The 16,536-nt window shown below is 40.7% G+C and overlaps 1 protein-coding gene and 1 pseudogene across 18 annotated transcripts in view; one reads left to right on the top strand and one right to left on the bottom strand.

The window, feature by feature from the left end:
• LOC103673804 (nuclear receptor coactivator 5-like) overlaps nucleotides 1-16,536 on the top strand; it is a 67,045-nt gene that overhangs the window by 20,724 nt on the left and 29,785 nt on the right. For all 18 annotated transcript variants that reach the window (XM_008702643.2, XM_040633269.1, XM_040633274.1 and 15 more), the window contains one exon: nucleotides 90-156. In XM_008702643.2, the coding sequence (XP_008700865.2) occupies nucleotides 90-156 (67 nt within the window). The remainder of the gene's footprint in view (nucleotides 1-89; nucleotides 157-16,536) is intronic.
• LOC121103601 lies at nucleotides 7,038-7,239 on the bottom strand (annotated as a pseudogene).

Below are 16,536 nucleotides of genomic sequence, written 5' to 3'. Positions count from 1 at the left end.
TTGCTGCTCGTAAATGTTTCACAGTGCTATTGATATTGTAAAATGGTTTTCTTGTTTAATCGTAACAAAAACACAATTTACTTTCCTAGGACTTAAGATGTCTTCAACGGCTAGGCTTCGCAAAAGACAATATGGAAGATCTTCAGTAGCTAAAAGGTAAAGTGAAATATTCTTTAAATATGTGTATTGGTTTTTAGATGTTCCCAGGTTAAAATAGCAAAATTAGATGAAGACATAAATGCAGATATCAGGATTTAATTTTAGCAGTTTTGCTGATCTTACTTTAATTTTAGTTTACATAATTTACAAAATGACATTTTTTCAGTCTTCTAAGAGCTAAAGAAATGCTTTCTTTAAACTTTTTATTTTGGAATATAGACGTATAGGAAGTACAGTAAATACTTGTTTTTAAATATTCACACAACACTGAAATGCATAACACAAAAAAGTGCAAATCTTCTATAAGCCCACTCCTGAGCATTTGCCACTGTTAAGAGCTTAGTATGTACTCTTCATGCTTTTTGTTATATTGCTAGAGAAACTTGTGAACAAACTAACTTCTTAATTTTTACATGTTTGTGGGTAGTCTGCAAACTTAATGGTATACTCAGCATTTTACCTCTGCAATCATCAAAACAGTTACCATCAGATGTTTGTACTTTTTTTCCCCCTGCACTGTTGTTTTTAGACATTACTTATAGACTTTGTGGCCTTTGCTCAGAGCCTTGTTACTCCCAGAGAGCTGGGGTTGGGCCCCTGGGACCCCACTGTGGCTTGCTTCTCAAACTTAGGGATGCCTAAGAATCAACTGAAGAGCCTGTTAAAATGCAGATTCCCATGCCCCAAACCTGCTGGATTTTGAAGTCTTGGGCCCAGGGGGATGCACACTTAACTACGCAGCTCAGATGACTCCTGCTCTCGGTGTTGGAACCACTTTAAGAATCTTGCATCTGCAAATTGTTGGTCCCAGTTATCTGAGAAACTTTGCAACCTGCTAAGCCTAGCTACACCTGGCACCCATAGCTGGTTGTGTTTGGTTGGAGTCAGGGTGCCTGTAGGTAAAGCCAGTGTGCGTACTACTGTAGGTCTGTGTACACACACCAGTCTCTTAGTATGGTCCCCATTATAGCCCTAGTGGCCAGCTTAACTGCCTGCCTGATAGAGAGCAGGCACTCCTCGCATAGCTGCTAGTTGGTGTTGAGTGATTGAATGAACGTGTATTTGCTCTCCACTCCCATAGCACATTTGAAGTGGTGAATAAGCAGCAGTCATAGACTATAGCCTTATACCAAAGGAAAGTAGGGGGAAAATGTAAAAGGCAGACAGAAACATTAAAAGTCATAGATGTTTTGGACCATGTATTAGTTTTCCACTTCTGCCATGTCAGATTATGATACATTTAGCAGTTTAAAAGATTACATTTGTTACCTTACAGTTCTGTAGGTCAGAATTGCCACCTGAGTCTCACCAGCCTAAAATCAGGGTGTCAGCAGGCTGTGTTCCTTTCTGGAGAGGTTATAAGAGAGCACACATGACCTTGCTTGCTCAGAATGTTGGTAGAATTCAGTTCCTTGCAGTTGTAGGACTGAGGTCTCCATCTCCTTGCTGGCTGTCAGCTGAGGGCCATTTGCAGCTTCCAGAGGCCACTGGCATTCCTGGCTTGAGACCCCTTCCTCTGTCTTCAGAGCCAGTCCCTGTGAAACTTCAGATCTCTCCTCCAACTCATCTCTAACTGCAGCCCAGAAAGGTTCTCTGCTTTTGAGGACTCTTGTGATTACATTGGACCCATCCAGATATTTAATGTGGTACCCCCATCTCAAAGTCTATGTCCTTAATCACGTCTCTAAAGCCTGTTTGGCACATAAGCTAACCTGTTCACAAGCTCTAGCAGTTTTGATGTGGATGTGTCTGTAGGCCATTCTGCCTGCCATAGACCATTAGGACCAGTGGTCTCAGCAGTACCTGAGAGCATTGCTCCGTGATAGGATAGCATCATTTCTCTATTTCTTTAATTCTAAGATGTCATTCATTAAAAACAACCAAAAAAACCCTTTTTTTCAAACATAAGCAGAAGTAGAGAAACAGTGTAATATAATTATCTGTCCCCATTGCTTTATTCCAGTATTACCGACTCCTGGCTAGTCTTGGGTCTCGTCTTGCTCCTCACCCTGGCTTGAAATTATTTTGAAGCAAATCTCAGAGAAAATATTTATATATTTATATTTCAGTATGTAATTCTAGGAGCCAAGAACTCTGTTTTTATTACATAGTCAATGTTTACTAATATAACTCCCCCAAATCAATAATTTAGTATCATTAGATATCTAGGCACTATTTATATTTTCTTGATTATCTTATTTAATTTGAATTGAGATCTAAATAAAGCCTGCATTACATTTAGTTGACATCTTTCTTATTGGATTAAATATATATAACATAAAAATTACTGTTTTAATCTTTTTTTTTTTGAAGATTTTATTTATTTATTTGAAAGAGAGCTGTAGAGTACGAACGGGGAGGGGCAGGGGGACAGGGAGAGGGAGAAGCAGGCTTCCCACTGAGCAGGGAGGCTGACATGGGACTTGATCCCAGGAACCTGGGATCATGACCTGAGCCAAAGGCAGATGCTTAACCGACTGAGCCACCCAAGTGCCCTGGAACTCTGTACCTATTAAACAACAAGTCCCCTTGCCCCCTTCCCAGCTTCTAATAACCATCAGTCTACTTCCTATTTCTCTAAATCTGACTACTTTAGTGTTGTGTTCCACCCCACCTATTGATGGTGATGCTCTCAGCTAGGAATGCCTGAGGCACTCGCCTGGCCTCTCGTAACAGCAAGCTCCACTGATATTTCCCCCACGGTGGCCCGAGCTGTGATTGGACTGACCCTTTTGGTTCTTAATGTTCGCAGGATGCACCTCAGCAAAAACAATCGGAATTTTGAGGAACAGGATTTATTACTTGCAGGTCCTGGAGGGTATATGGTACAAGTAAGGTCCCAGGTAGAGAGACAGGGATAGAGGGAGGAGCTGGGGCTCTGACTTTATCAGGGTTTGCAGGTGGAATGTCTGGAGTTTTGAGGGGTCACTCATTATTGGCTAATTTGAAGCATTAGAGCAGAAATGAGGGCATGGGAGAGTGGAAGCAGGGTCACTCAAGTTATCTAAGTCACTCAGCATTTTTCTGTAAGGGGAAATTCATAGGTGATATAGGTCCTAATCTGGTTGTTTTACCTAGTGGCTGTCATATACCTGGCAATATGTTTATTCAGGATGATATCTTTGAAATGGATGTCTTGGCAATCAGAAGCTTAATGTCAGGCACTTACCCTACATTTAGTTACGTGAAATCATATAATTGTAATTATATGTGAAATCATATAATTGTACTTTTGTGACTGACTCATTTCACTTAGCATAATGTCCTTAAGGTTCATACATGGTGTAGCATGTGACAGGATTTCCTTCCTTTTAAGACAGCATAATATTTCATTGTATGTATGATGGTTAATTTTATGTATTAACTTGGCTGGATCATGCGGTGCCCAGGTATTTGGTCAAACATTGTTCTGGGTATTTCTGTGAGGATATTTTTGGAGGAGAGTAATATTTAAATTGGTGGGCTTTGAATAAAAGAGATTGCCTTCCAAAATATGAATGGGCCTCATCCAATCAGTTAAAGGCCTGAAGAGAACAAAAAACTTCCACCTCCTTCAGCAATTGAGAATTCTCCAGTAGACTGCCTTTGGACTTCATCTGCCACCTCAGCTCTTGATAGTTCTTCAGCAGACTACCTTCAGACTCATAGCGGAACATTGGCTCACTTGGGTCTCCAGCCTGCCACTTTACCCTGCAGATTTTACACGTGCCAGCCTCTGTAGTCAAATGAACCAATTACTTATGATAAATCTCTGTGCATACATCCTATTGGTTGTGTTTCTCTGGAGAACTAACAGATACAGTATGTATAAACCACATTTTGTTTCTCCATTCTTCCATCGACGGACGTTTGGATTGCTTCCACTTCTTGGCAGTTATGAATAATGCTCCTATGCACATGGGTGTGCAAATATCTCATAGATATTGCAGTTCGTTTGGATATATACCCAGAAGTGGGATTGCTGGATCATATGGAAGTTCTAATTTTCAATTTTTGAGGAGCTGCCAGACTATTTTCCGTAGCCGTTGCTCCATTTTATAATCCTGCCAACAGTGCACCAAGGTTCCAACTGCTCTACAACCCCATCAATGCTTGTTTCTGTTTTTTTGATAGTAGCCATCCTAATGGGTGTGAAGTGATATTTTATTGTGTTTTTTTTTTTTGTTTTCTGTTTTTTTTTTTTTTTTAAAGTGATCTCTACGCCCAGTGTGGGACTTACAATGTAGGATTTACAATCCCAAGATCAAGGGTTGCATGCTCTACTGACTGAGCTCGCCTGGTGTGCCTTATTGTGGCTTTGATTTGCATTTCTTTGATGATTAGTGAAATTGAGCATCTTTTTAGGTGCTGATTGTCTGTTTGTATATCTTGTTGGAGAAATGTCTATTCAAGTCCTTTGCCCATTTTTGGATTGGGTTGTTTGCTTTTTTGTTGTTGTTGTAGGAATTCTTTGTATAATTTTGGCATATAAGACTGTTATCAGATATATGATTTGTAGATATTTTCTCCCATTTTATGAGCTGCCTTTTCACCCTGTAATAGTGACTTTTATTTGCAGAAGTTTTTAATTTTGGGGGCGCCTGGGTAGCGCAGTCGTTAAAGCGTCTGCCTTCGGCTCAGGGCGTGATCCCGGCGTTCCGGGATCGAGTCCCACATCGGGCTCCTCCGCTGGGAGCCTGCTTCTTCCTCTCTCACTCGCCTGCTGTGTTCCCTCTCTCGCTGGCTGTCTCTCTGTCACATAAATAAATAAAATCTTTAAAAAAAAAATAAAAAAAAAAAAAGAAGTTTTTAATTTTGATATAGTCCAATTTGTCTGTTTTTTTCCTTTTGTTGTCTTTGCTTTTAGTGTCACGTCCAAGAAATCATTGCCAAATCCAGTGTCATAAAGCTTTCCCCCATCTTTTCTTCTAAGACCTTAATAGCTTCAGGTCTTACATTTATATCTTTGATACACTTTGAGTTAATTTTAGTATATGGTGTAGGATAAAAGGGTCCAACTTCATTCATTTGCATGTGGATGCTAGTTTTCCCAGCACAGTTTGTTGAAAAGACTGTCCTTTTCCCATTGAATTGTCTGGGCACTTTCTAAAAAATTATTTAACCCTTATACGTGAAGGTATATTTCTGGGCTTTCTGTTCTGTTCTTTCCGTCTGTGTATCTGTTTTAATGACAGTACCACACTGTTTTCATTACTGTGCTTTGTAATAAGTTTTGAAATCAGGAAGTGTGAAACTTCCAACTTCATTCTTTTTTTTCAAGATTATTTTGGTTATTTTGGGTCCCTTGAAATTCCATATGAATTTTAGGATGGAGTTTTCAACTTCTGCAAAAAAGTCATTGGGATTTTGATAGGAATTGCATTGACTCTGTAGATTGTTTCAGGTAGTATTGACATCTTAATAATACTAAATAATCCAAATCATGAAGATGGGATATCTTTCCACTCATTGGTGTCTTCTTTAACTTCTTTCAACAACACTTCATAGTTTTCAGTGTACATAGTCTTTGATTCCTTAAGTTTTTTTTTTTTAAAGATTTTCTTTATTTATTTGACAGAGACAGCCAGCGAGAGAGGGAACACAAGCAGGGGGAGTGGGAGAGGAAGAAGCAGGCTCATAGCGGAGGAGCCTGATGTGGGGCTCGATCCCATAACGCCGGGATCACGCCCTGAGCTGAAGGCAGGCGCTTAACCGCTGTGCCACCCAGGTGCCCCTCCTTATTTTAAGTTTATTCCTAAGTATTTTATTGCTTTTGGTGCTATAGTAAATGGAATTGTTTTCTTAATTTCCTTTCATATTGTTCATTGGTAGTGTATAGAATTGGAACTAGTTTTTGCAAGTTGATTTTGTGTCCTATAATTTAGCTTAATTTGTTTATTGTTCTAATAGGTTTTTTTAAGTTGTTTTTGGTGCAGTGCTTTATAGGGTTTTCCCTACGTATATAACATCATGCCATCAACAGAGCTAATTTTACTTCTTTTCCAATTTGGATGCCTTTTCTTTCTTTCTCTTGCTTAATTGCTGTGACTAGGACTTCCAGTCTTATGTTGGAAAGAAGTAGTGAAAGTGGGCCTCTTTGTCTTGTTCCAGATCTTGGAGTTTTGAAAAGCATTCTCATCATTGAGCATGATGTTAGCTTTGGACTTTTCATATATAGCTTTTATTATGTTGAGGTAGTTTACTTGTATTTTTAGTTTGTAGAGTGGTTGTAGAGTACTTTTTTTTTTTTAAATCATGAAAGGACATTGAATTTTGTCAGATGCTTCCTGTATCAACTGAGATCATGTAAATTTTTCCTTCATCCTGTTAGTGCGTAGTATCACATTGATTGATTTTCATGTGTTGAATCATCCTTGCATTAAAGGAATAAATTGTGCTTAGTTATGGTGTATAATCATTTAAATGTACTGTTAATCCTGTTTGTTAGTATTTTTTGGAAGATTTTTGCAGCAGTGTTTATAAAGGACATTGATTTATAGTTTTCTTGCAGTATCTTTGGCTTTGGTATCAGGGTAATGCCCGCTTCATAGAATGAGTGGGAAAGTGTTCCCTTCTCTTCAAATTTTTGGAAGTTTGAGAAAGATCTGTGTTAACTTCCTTATTTTTTTTTTTATTTTTTTAGATTTTATTTGTTTATTTGACACAGAGAGAGAGGGAACACAAGCAGGGCGGGTGGGAGAGGGAGAAGCAGGCTTCCCACTGAGCAGGGAGCCCGACGTGGAGCTGGATCCCAGGATCCCGGGATTGTGACCTGAGCTGAAGGCAGATGCCCAATGACTGAGCCACCCAGGTGCACCTGTGTTACTTCTTTACGTGTTTGGTGGAGTTTACCAGTAAAGCCATCTGGTTTTGACTGTTCTTTATGGAGATTGTTTGCTTTTGTTTGTTTTCCCTCTTGCTCTCCCAAAGGAAGAGAACAGTCAACAATGGCAAAAGGGAGCTGCAGAAGCAACAGTCAGAGCTGGCTTCATGCTCAGGAGAGAATGCAACGCCCCCTCCTCGTGGTTTTGGGTATTCTACACATTCAGAGAAACTTCTTTAGTAACAAACTATAGAAATGGTCCCTGAAAGTATAGTCTTTCATGGAGTTTTTAAATTAATGACTCAGTCTTCTTATTAGTTACAGATCTAGTCAGATTTTTTATTTGTTCATGATTCAGTCTTGGTAGGTGGTGTATTTCCAGGAATTTGTGCATTTCTTCTAGGTTATCCAATTTGTCGTGTACAATTGCACATAGTACTCTCTTTTCTTTAAAATTTATTTTTGAGAGGGAGAGAGCGCCTATGAGTTGGAGGTGCAGAGGGAGAATCCCAAGCAGACTCCGTGCTGAGCCCCCCGTGGGGCTCGATCCCACAGCTCTGAGGTCATGTCTCTGAGATCACAACCTGAGCTGAAACCAAGAGTCGGACGCTCAACCAGCTGTGCCACCCAGGCTCCCGCATAGTACTCTCTTATAATCCTTTTTATTTATGTAAAACTGGTAGTAATGCCCTCTCTTTTATATCTGATTTTAGTTACTTGTGTGTTCTTTCTTTTTTCTTTTTTAATCCAGCAAAAGGTTTATTGATTTTGTTGATCTTTTCAAAGAACCAACTCTTCATTTCATTGATTTTTTTTTCTCTATTGTTTTTCTAGTCTTTATTTTATTTATCTCTTGTCTAATCTTCATTATTTCCTTCCTGCTAGCTTTGGGTTATTTGTTCTTTTTCTAGTTCCTTAAGTGGTAAAGTTGGGTTGTTGATTTGAGATCTTTTTTAATGTGAATGTTTACAGCTATTCATTTTTCTCTTAGCATTACTTTCACTGCATCTCAGAAGTTTTGCTATGTTGTATTTTCATTTTCATTGTCTCAAGTATTTTGATTTTCAGTTTTTCTTCAGGTGTTGATGTCTAATTTCATTCTACTATGTTCAGAAAAAGATGCTTTTTATGATCTCGATGTTTTTTAATGTTTTTTTTAAATTAAGCAGGCTCCGCGCTGAGCTGGGAGCCCAACACGGGGCTCGATCCTGAGCCGAAGGCAGATGCTTAACGACTGAGCCACCCACGCGCCCCAGTGTTTTTAAATTTATTAAGACTTGTTTTGTGACCTAACATGGTCTGTCCTTGGGAATGTTCAATGTGCACTTGAAAAATGTGTATTCTGCTATTGTTGGGTGGAATGTTCTGTAATGGTTGATATCTCTTACGTCTTCTTAAATCTATGGTTCCCTCATTTTTTTTTTTTTAATATTTTGTTATTGTTGAAGAAGCAGGTCCTTTGTCTTCTAGAGTTTCCCACATTCTATGCCAATTGCATCTTGTGGTGTCAGTTATTTTTTTAATTTATTTTTAAAGATTTTATTTATTTGAGAGAGAGAGAGAGCAAGCGAGAGAAAACACCACCGGGGGAGGGGCAGAGGAAGAGGGGGAAGCAGACTCCCCACTGAGTAGGGAGCCTGATGTGGGACTCGGTCCAAGGACCCTGGGATCATGACCTGAAGCTGAAGGCAGATGCTTCACCGACTGAGCCACCCAGGTATGCCTTGTGGTGTCATTTAACTTGTCTTTCTGCCTCTTGTATTTCCTGTAAATTAGAGGCAGATCTAGAGCTGTGACAGTATTCAGGTTCTTTGTTTTTGGCAACATAATTCATTCCATAGGTGATGTACACTTCTGGTGAAAAGAACCTGATGCCTAGGGGCGCCTGGGTGGCACAGCAGTTAAGCATCTGCCTTCGGCTCAGGGCGTGATCCCGGCGTTCTGGGATCGAGCCCCACATCAGGCTCCTCCGCTATGAGCCTGCTTCTTCCTCTCCCACTCCCCCTGCTTGTGTTCCCTCTCTCGCTGGCTGTCTCTGTCTCTGTCGAATAAATAAATAAAATCTTAAAAAAAAAAAAAAAAAAAGAACCTGATGCCTAGTTGTCTTTCTGTATTTGTCGTTAGCAGCCATTGATTTTTGTCTAGGTCCTTTCATTTACTGGTTGTTGCAGGATGTTTGATAATTTTTTATTCCATTATTCTCTCATTATTTATTAGTTGGACTACTTCTATAATATCTCCTTGTAAACGGTTTGGATTATTCTGAGATATAGTTCCAATTGGAAAGAAAAATCATTCATCTTAAAAGTAGCTTTTTTTTTTTAAGATTTTTTATTTATTCATTTGAGAGAGAGAGATCAAGTGAGAGCACGAGTGGGAGGGGGCGGTCAGAGGGAGAGGGACGAGCAGACTCCTCGCTGAGCAGGAAAGCCTAATGTGGGGCTTGATCCCAGGACCCCAGGATCATGACCTGAACTGAAAGCAGCCACTTAACCAACTGAGCCACCCAGGCGCCCCTTAATAGTAGCTTTAAAAGGAAAATACACAACATCAATTGTATATATTATTGTAAGAAGGATCCCTAATTTCATATGTGAAAAAGAAAAAGTACAGGTTGTATATTTGAGAAAATACGGTAGTGATGGTCATAACTGACCTGGAGTAACCAACAAACAGACAAACGATGAAAGACTATTTCAGTTGTTAAAGAAGGACAAGATGGGTTTAGTACATTTTAGAAAGGCCCATTAAAAAAAGCTTAAAGACAGGGCACCTGGGTGGCTCTGTAGGTTGGGGGTCTGCCTTCAGCTCAGATCATGATCCCAGAGTCCTAGAATCAAGTCCCAAGTGGGGCTCCCTGCTCAGTGGGGAGTCTGCTTCTCCCTCTGCCCCTCCCCCCTGCTCATGCTCTCGTGCACTTGTGCTCGCTTGCTCTCTCATAAATAAATAAAATCTGAAGAAAGATTAAAAAGAAGAAAAAGCTTCAAGTGAAAAGCTTTGACACAACATTTGTGTGTATGAGCTATCTTATATCCCAGTCATGCTGCTTAATGAGATGTTAACGTGTATGAATCAACTTTCTTAGGTAGCACCGCTAAGGTTTTTGGAAGAAGATAGAGTAAAAAACACATAAGTAAAATTTTCCTAAGTCTATCTGTTTGATATGCTTGAAGTTTATAAATTTTCCCAGATTACAGGTTTGGCAAAGAACACTGTGTATCTAAAGAGTATTTGCTTTAATATCTGGTTATTTGCATGGAATATATTTTCAGAGTAGAAGCACTAGCAATAATTTTTCCATGTTTATTCAGCCTGTCTCTTTCTTTCTTTCTTTCTTTCTTTCTTTCTTTCTTTCTTTCTTTCTTTCAGAGAGTGGGGGCAAAGGGCAGGGGCAGAGGGAGAGGGAGAGAGAGAATCTTAAGCGGATTCCATGCCCAATACGGAGCCCGACACCGGGCATGATCTCATGTTGCTGAGATCATGACCTGAGCCGAAATCAGCAGTTGGATGCTTAACTGACTGAGCCATCCAGGCGCCCCCCATATTGCTCATTTCTAATAAAGTTTTGAATCACTTCATCTTCATGTGTTCTGTAAGTATTTATTTAGAGCATGCTATGTATTGGGCTCTGGGTGAGTTGAGAAAGTATTATACATTTGAAGTTCATGCTTAGTGGATTTTGTCCAACAATTATTGGATCCCCATTTGGTTTTCACTAAAGCGCATGTTGAAAGGTTGCCAAACAGGTGTAATGAGTGGGGGGAATCCCTGATATCTTTTCCTGAAAAGATACTAAAGAGGAAGAAATGAGTAAAAAATAGAACTATCTATCGTGGCAGGGTATTCATGTCTCTCCACTTAGACACTGTCATTCATAGCGTTTTCTAGCACTTGGTGCTGGTTTCAGGTGAACAGCCAAGGCCTACGAAGAACCTGATTTGACCTAAAAGATCTCACTCCTGTTTGTCACCTGCTAGATGACTTCTAATTACTGGTGTCGGCATTTTTTTCCCTTTTATTTTTTCACTTATGTTTATAAAATAATAAGGGCAGAAATGGAATAAAATATTCAAGTCATTGAGCCAAATAAACATCGTTATGCAGAAAAAGCTGTTGAGGTTGCTGAGAATGAGTATCAGCTCCCAAGTTCCCTGTGGGCAATTTGAAGTGTTGGACCGACTGTGTTTGAGGGGTTCTTGTGTACAGTGAAATATGGGTTCTGTGGGTGTGGCAGTCACAGAAGGTTGAGGAGGTTCTAGTTCTGGTTCATGTAACTAGAAAGTTACCTGACCTGGGGTGCCTAGATGGTTCAGTCCATTGAGCGTCCACCTTTTGATTTCAGCTCAGGTCACGATCCTCAGGGTGGTGGGATTGAGCCTGTGTCAGGCTCGCACTTGGTAAGGAGTAGGCTTGAGGATTCTCTCCCTCTTCCTCTACCCCTCCCTGCTCGCATGCTCACTCGCTCACTCTCTCAAATAAATAAATCTTAAAAACCAAAAGAAAGTTACCTAACTCCTCAAGACCTAATTGTCTTCATGTGCGAAATGAGAAGGGCTGGGCTCTATGAAACCTGAAGTAGGTCTAGGGAGTTTTAGAGTTAAAAAAAAATCATTCATTTTAGCAAATTCATTCATTCTGCAGTTATTCATTGAACACTTAACGTTTTGGCAAGCCCTGTTGCAGTTGCTGGGGAAACTAAACAGACAGACAAAAATCCCTGTTCTCTAGAAGCTTACCTCCCTGCTTGGAATGAGATAATACACAAATAAGTAAAAATATGTAGTATGTGACCAGTGCTCCTCCACACTGTTTGAGGTCATGAAAAACAAGGAAAGTTTGAGAAACTGCTTCAGCCAGCAGGAGCCTAGGGAGACATGACCAAAAAATGAAATGTGGTATCCTGGACCAGAAAGAAAGACAGTAGGTAGAAACTGAGGAAATCAGGATAAAGTATGGACTTCTTTAATAATAGTGTATCGGTATTGGTTCACTAGTTGTAACAAATGTAGTCCAAAATATAAGATGTTAATAATAGGGGAAACTAAGTGTGGGTTATATGGGAACGTTCTTATATAGTACCGTCTTTACAATTTTTCTGAAAATCAGAACTGTTAAAAAAGTAGTTTATTTTTTAAAACGTGTGTGTGCGTGTGTGTGTGTGATGAGTGACATGGAGAAAAGTAAAGCAGGGTCAGAGGGCAGGGAGCACAGGTGGTGGAGAAGGTGAGTGAGGGCCCGACAGAGAAGGTGACATTTGGGCAGAGCCCTGGATGGAAGCAGGGGAGCTGGCCATGTGGGTATTTGTGTGTGTGTGTGTGTGTGTGTGTGTGTGTGTGTGTGTGTGTGGCCGGGGGGGGGGTATTTAAGACAGAGGGACCCCGCGAGGGGCAAGGCCCTCCTGGAGGGAGCAACTAGAAGGCATGCCAGTTGCCATGGGGGGAGCCCCCCAGGAGTGCAGGTGGAAGTAGAGAATTAGGTCAGACCGGTGGGGGGGCTATAGAAGGGTGGGGGCTGGGCAATAGGTATCTTTTAAGTCCGGATCAGGACTTTGGCATCGACTCTGGACCAGATGCGGGCAAAGCCGTGGGTCTGGCCTTCTTCCCTGTGGCACGGATCCCACATCACATGGCCCTCCTTTCACAGGCTTATGAAAGTTACCACTTGAGGGCCTCGTTAGGCTTTAGAGCAAGGGTTGAAAAACTACAGCCGTGGGCCAAATCCTATCCCACCAGGTTCTCTGCAAAGCTGTACAAAGGTGAGCTCCTACCTTTTTCCCTCCCTCCCTTCTGTGAGGTTGTTTCATACATTCATAGATAATTTGTAATTGTTTTGTCACATTCTGTATTCCATCCTGGGATTCTCTCGACTTCCTAAATGATTTGTTAAAATCTGCATACATTAAGGTTCACTCTTTATGCTGTGAAGTTCAGTGGGTTTTGACAAATGCATAGTGTCATGTATCCACCATCACTGCTTCATGCAGAATAATTTCACTGCCTGGAAAAAAACCCCTGTGCTTCACCTATTCAATTCCATCGTGTAAAACCTCTGGCAACCACTGATCTTTTCACCCATCTCTATAGTTTTGCCTTTTCCAGAATGTCATCTAATTGGAACCAGATAGTATGTAGGCTGTTTAGACTGGCTTCTTTCACTTAGCAATATGCATTTAAGATTTAGCCAAGCCTTTTATTGGCTTTGATAGCTCTTTTCTTTTGATCACTTAATGATATTCATTGTCCAGATGTGCCAGCTTCTTTATCTGTGTCACCTATTGAAGGGCATCTTGTCACCTATTGAAGGGCATCTTGGTTGCTTCCAGTTTTGGGCCATTATGAATAAAGCTGCCATAAACATTCATGTGGAGGTTTTTGTGTGGACATACGTTTTCAAATCAGTTGGGTGTGATTGCTGAATCACATGGTGACACTGTTTAGCTGTGTATTCACCCCGTTGTTTTTTTTTTTTTTTAGAATATCATAGAGGAAACCTATGAATGTTTTTGGTTTGTGTCCTTTGACAGTGCCATGGTACTACTCTTTTCCTATTTCTGGAGGCTTGATTGAAATTTCTCCAGAGGAGTGTTAAAATTCAAATTGTTTTCAGTGAAATTTGAAATTATGATGGAACTTCTAAGAGTAGATTCTTAAAAGTCTTTTTAATTTTAAAATTTATCCCCAGTGGGTCCTACCCTGAGAACTTAATAGATCAGCTGTCTAATAAGTTGAAGTAATTGAGATACAATAGTAACAAGTTAAAAATAATCGTACTAGCATTCCTGGAGGCTTTGGGAGTGACATGTACATTTAATTTGAAATAGTGAGGAAGTGTTTCAACAGACTGTCTTTCCATAGATGTGTAAGGTTCTCTCCACGTAAAGACACCAGAATCTGCATGATTTCTGACCAGTGCTAAAACTTTTTTTTTTTTTTTAAAGATTTTATTTATTTATTCAACAGAGATAGAGACAGCCAGTGAGAGAGGGAACACAAGCAGGGGGAGTGGGAGAGGAAGAAGCAGGCTCATAGCAGAGGAGCCTGATGTGGGGCTCGATCCCATAACGCCAGGATCACGCCCTGAGCTGAAGGCAGGCGCTTAACCGCAGTGCCACCCAGGTGCCCCATGACCAGTGCTAAAACTTAAAACACATTGAAAACACATTAATGTTGGGGCACGTGTCTGGTTCAGTTGGAAGACCGTGTGATTCTTGATCTTGGGGTTGTGTGTTTGAGCCCCACATTGGGTATAGAGATTACTTAAAAATAAACAAGGAAGGGGGCGCCTGGGTGGCACAGCCGTTAAGCGTCTGCCTTCGGCTCAGGGCGTGATCCCGGCGTTGTGGGATCGAGCCCTACATCAGGCTCCTCCGCTATGAGCCTGCTTCTTTCTCTCCCACTCCCCCTGCTTGTGTTCCCTCTCTCGCTGGCTGTCTCTATCTCTGTCGAATAAATAAATAAAATCTTTAAAAAAAAAAAAAAAAAAACAAGGAAATTTTTTTAAAAAGAGGAAAAGAAAGAAAACACACTGATGTTACAGAGGGAAAAAAATGGGAAAAAGGCTTGGATTTTTTCAGCTTTATCGATGTATGATTATTGATGTGTACTATTGATATATAATAAATACAGTGCACATATTTAAAGTGTACAACCTCAGTTTTGACATGTGGATGACCGGCACTACCATCAAAGTAATCAACACAGCTGTCATCCCCCAGAGTTTCCTTATTCGTCATCATTCCCCCTTCTTTCGGCAACAACTGGTCTATCACTTTTATCACAGTGGATTAGATTGCATTTTCTTTTTTTCTTTTTTTTTTCTTTCTTAAAAGATTTTACTTATTTGACAGAGAGTGAGAAAGCACAAGCAGAGGGAGAGGGAGAAGCAGGCTCCCCACTGAGCAGGGAGCCTGATGCAGGGCTCGATCCCAGGAACCTGAACTGAAGGCGGACACTTAACCGACTGAGCCACCGAGGCTCGCCTGGCTTGCGTTTTCTATAAGTTTCTGTATATTGTATATATAATTTATGTGAATTAGTTAAATGGAATCATACAGTTATATTTTTATGGAGAAGTTTCTGGTTTCCTTCAGAATAATTATTTTGAGATTCATCCATATCGTTGGGTGGATCAGTACTTCCATTTCTTTGTTGCTGAGTAGTATTCCATTTTCTGGTGCCATGGACTGACTTGTGTTCCCTATAAACATATGTTGGAGCCCTAACCCCAACAGGACTGTATTTGCAACAAGGCTTTTAGGAGCTGAATAAGGTTAAATGAGGTCAAAATGGTGAGGTCCTAATCCTGTAGGATTAGTGGCCTTATAAAAAGAGGAAAAGTCCTTTCTCTCTCCTTGTGCATGTGGTGTCGAAGGGCTGTGTGAGGGCACAGCAAGGAGGTGGCCTTTGCAAGCCAGGAAGAGAGCTCTCACTAGGACTGGACTGTGCTGACATCCTGATCCTGGACTTCCTGCCTCCAGGACTCTGATACAGTAAATTTCTGTTGTTTTAGCCATCCAGCCTATGATGTTTTGTTATGGTGGTCTGGGCAGCCTAAGACCTACGGATACACCATAGTTTGTTTTCCCATCTTTCTGTGGCTGGACATTTCTAGTTTTTGGCTATTGCGAATAAAGCTGCTGTGAACGTTCATGCACAAGTTTTTGAGTAGACCTGTGCTTTCATTTTTATCGGGTAAATATCTAGGAGTGGACTGGCTGGATTCTGTGTCTCACTTTTTAAGAAACTGCCAGAGGATTTTCCGAAGTGATTGTACCATTTTACTTGTGTACGAGTAGCACATGAGAATTCTGGTTCCTCCACATCAGGCTGGAGGCTTGAATTTTGAATTGCTCTTCCTTAGGTGGTCCACTCAGATGTGCGGAGGAGGCTCTTCGCCTGCTGGAGCGTGGCCGGGAGAGGCTGGGCAGGCAGACGTTTCACTGTGGAGCCCTCTGCCATGCTTACTCTGTGTTCTCAAATGAGAATTTTTTATGCCCACATGAATTTACCTTCCATAAAAATACAGAATGACTTAATGTCTTTATTCCTTATATTTGTCCTTCTTTCATTGCTTTTCCTGTTTTTCTTTTACTTGCAGACCTCCGGGGTTAAGACCAGAGTTTCTGGGCTATGAGGTATGGGGGGAGTCTGGGTTTGAGAGTCAGACACACCTGGATTTGAATTTGGGCTTTATAGCTTAACTGTGTAGCAGCTGACTGCTGCTGTGTGTGACCTGACTCTCCGTTTCCTCATCTGTTTCTAAAAAATGTGGGGAGGTTGGTAACACCCAGCTTGATTGGTTGTTATAAGGCTTAAGGATAATGCATTGAAAACATTTTCATTGAACATTTTGGAAACTGTATTCATTTCCCAAGATATATTGTAATTATAAGTCCCATTTTCTATTTGACAGTGGCTAACCTGATACCCACGGAGTAGGAGAGGAACTGAAGTTTTAATGGGTGCCACCACTTAGAGAGGGAGACCCAGAATATATGACAAAGTATTGCCAGGGCTTAGGGTAACCTTGCAACGTTTAATAACATCAGGCCTTCCTTTGGCCATTTGCGGATGTAT

The sequence above is a fragment of the Ursus maritimus genome, unplaced genomic scaffold (genome assembly GCF_017311325.1).
Source record: "Ursus maritimus isolate PB19 unplaced genomic scaffold, ASM1731132v1 scaffold_19, whole genome shotgun sequence".
Taxonomy (NCBI): domain Eukaryota; kingdom Metazoa; phylum Chordata; class Mammalia; order Carnivora; family Ursidae; genus Ursus; species Ursus maritimus.
The sequence above is the reverse complement of the archived record's forward strand: the minus strand, read 5'-3'. Positions and strand labels throughout refer to the sequence as shown.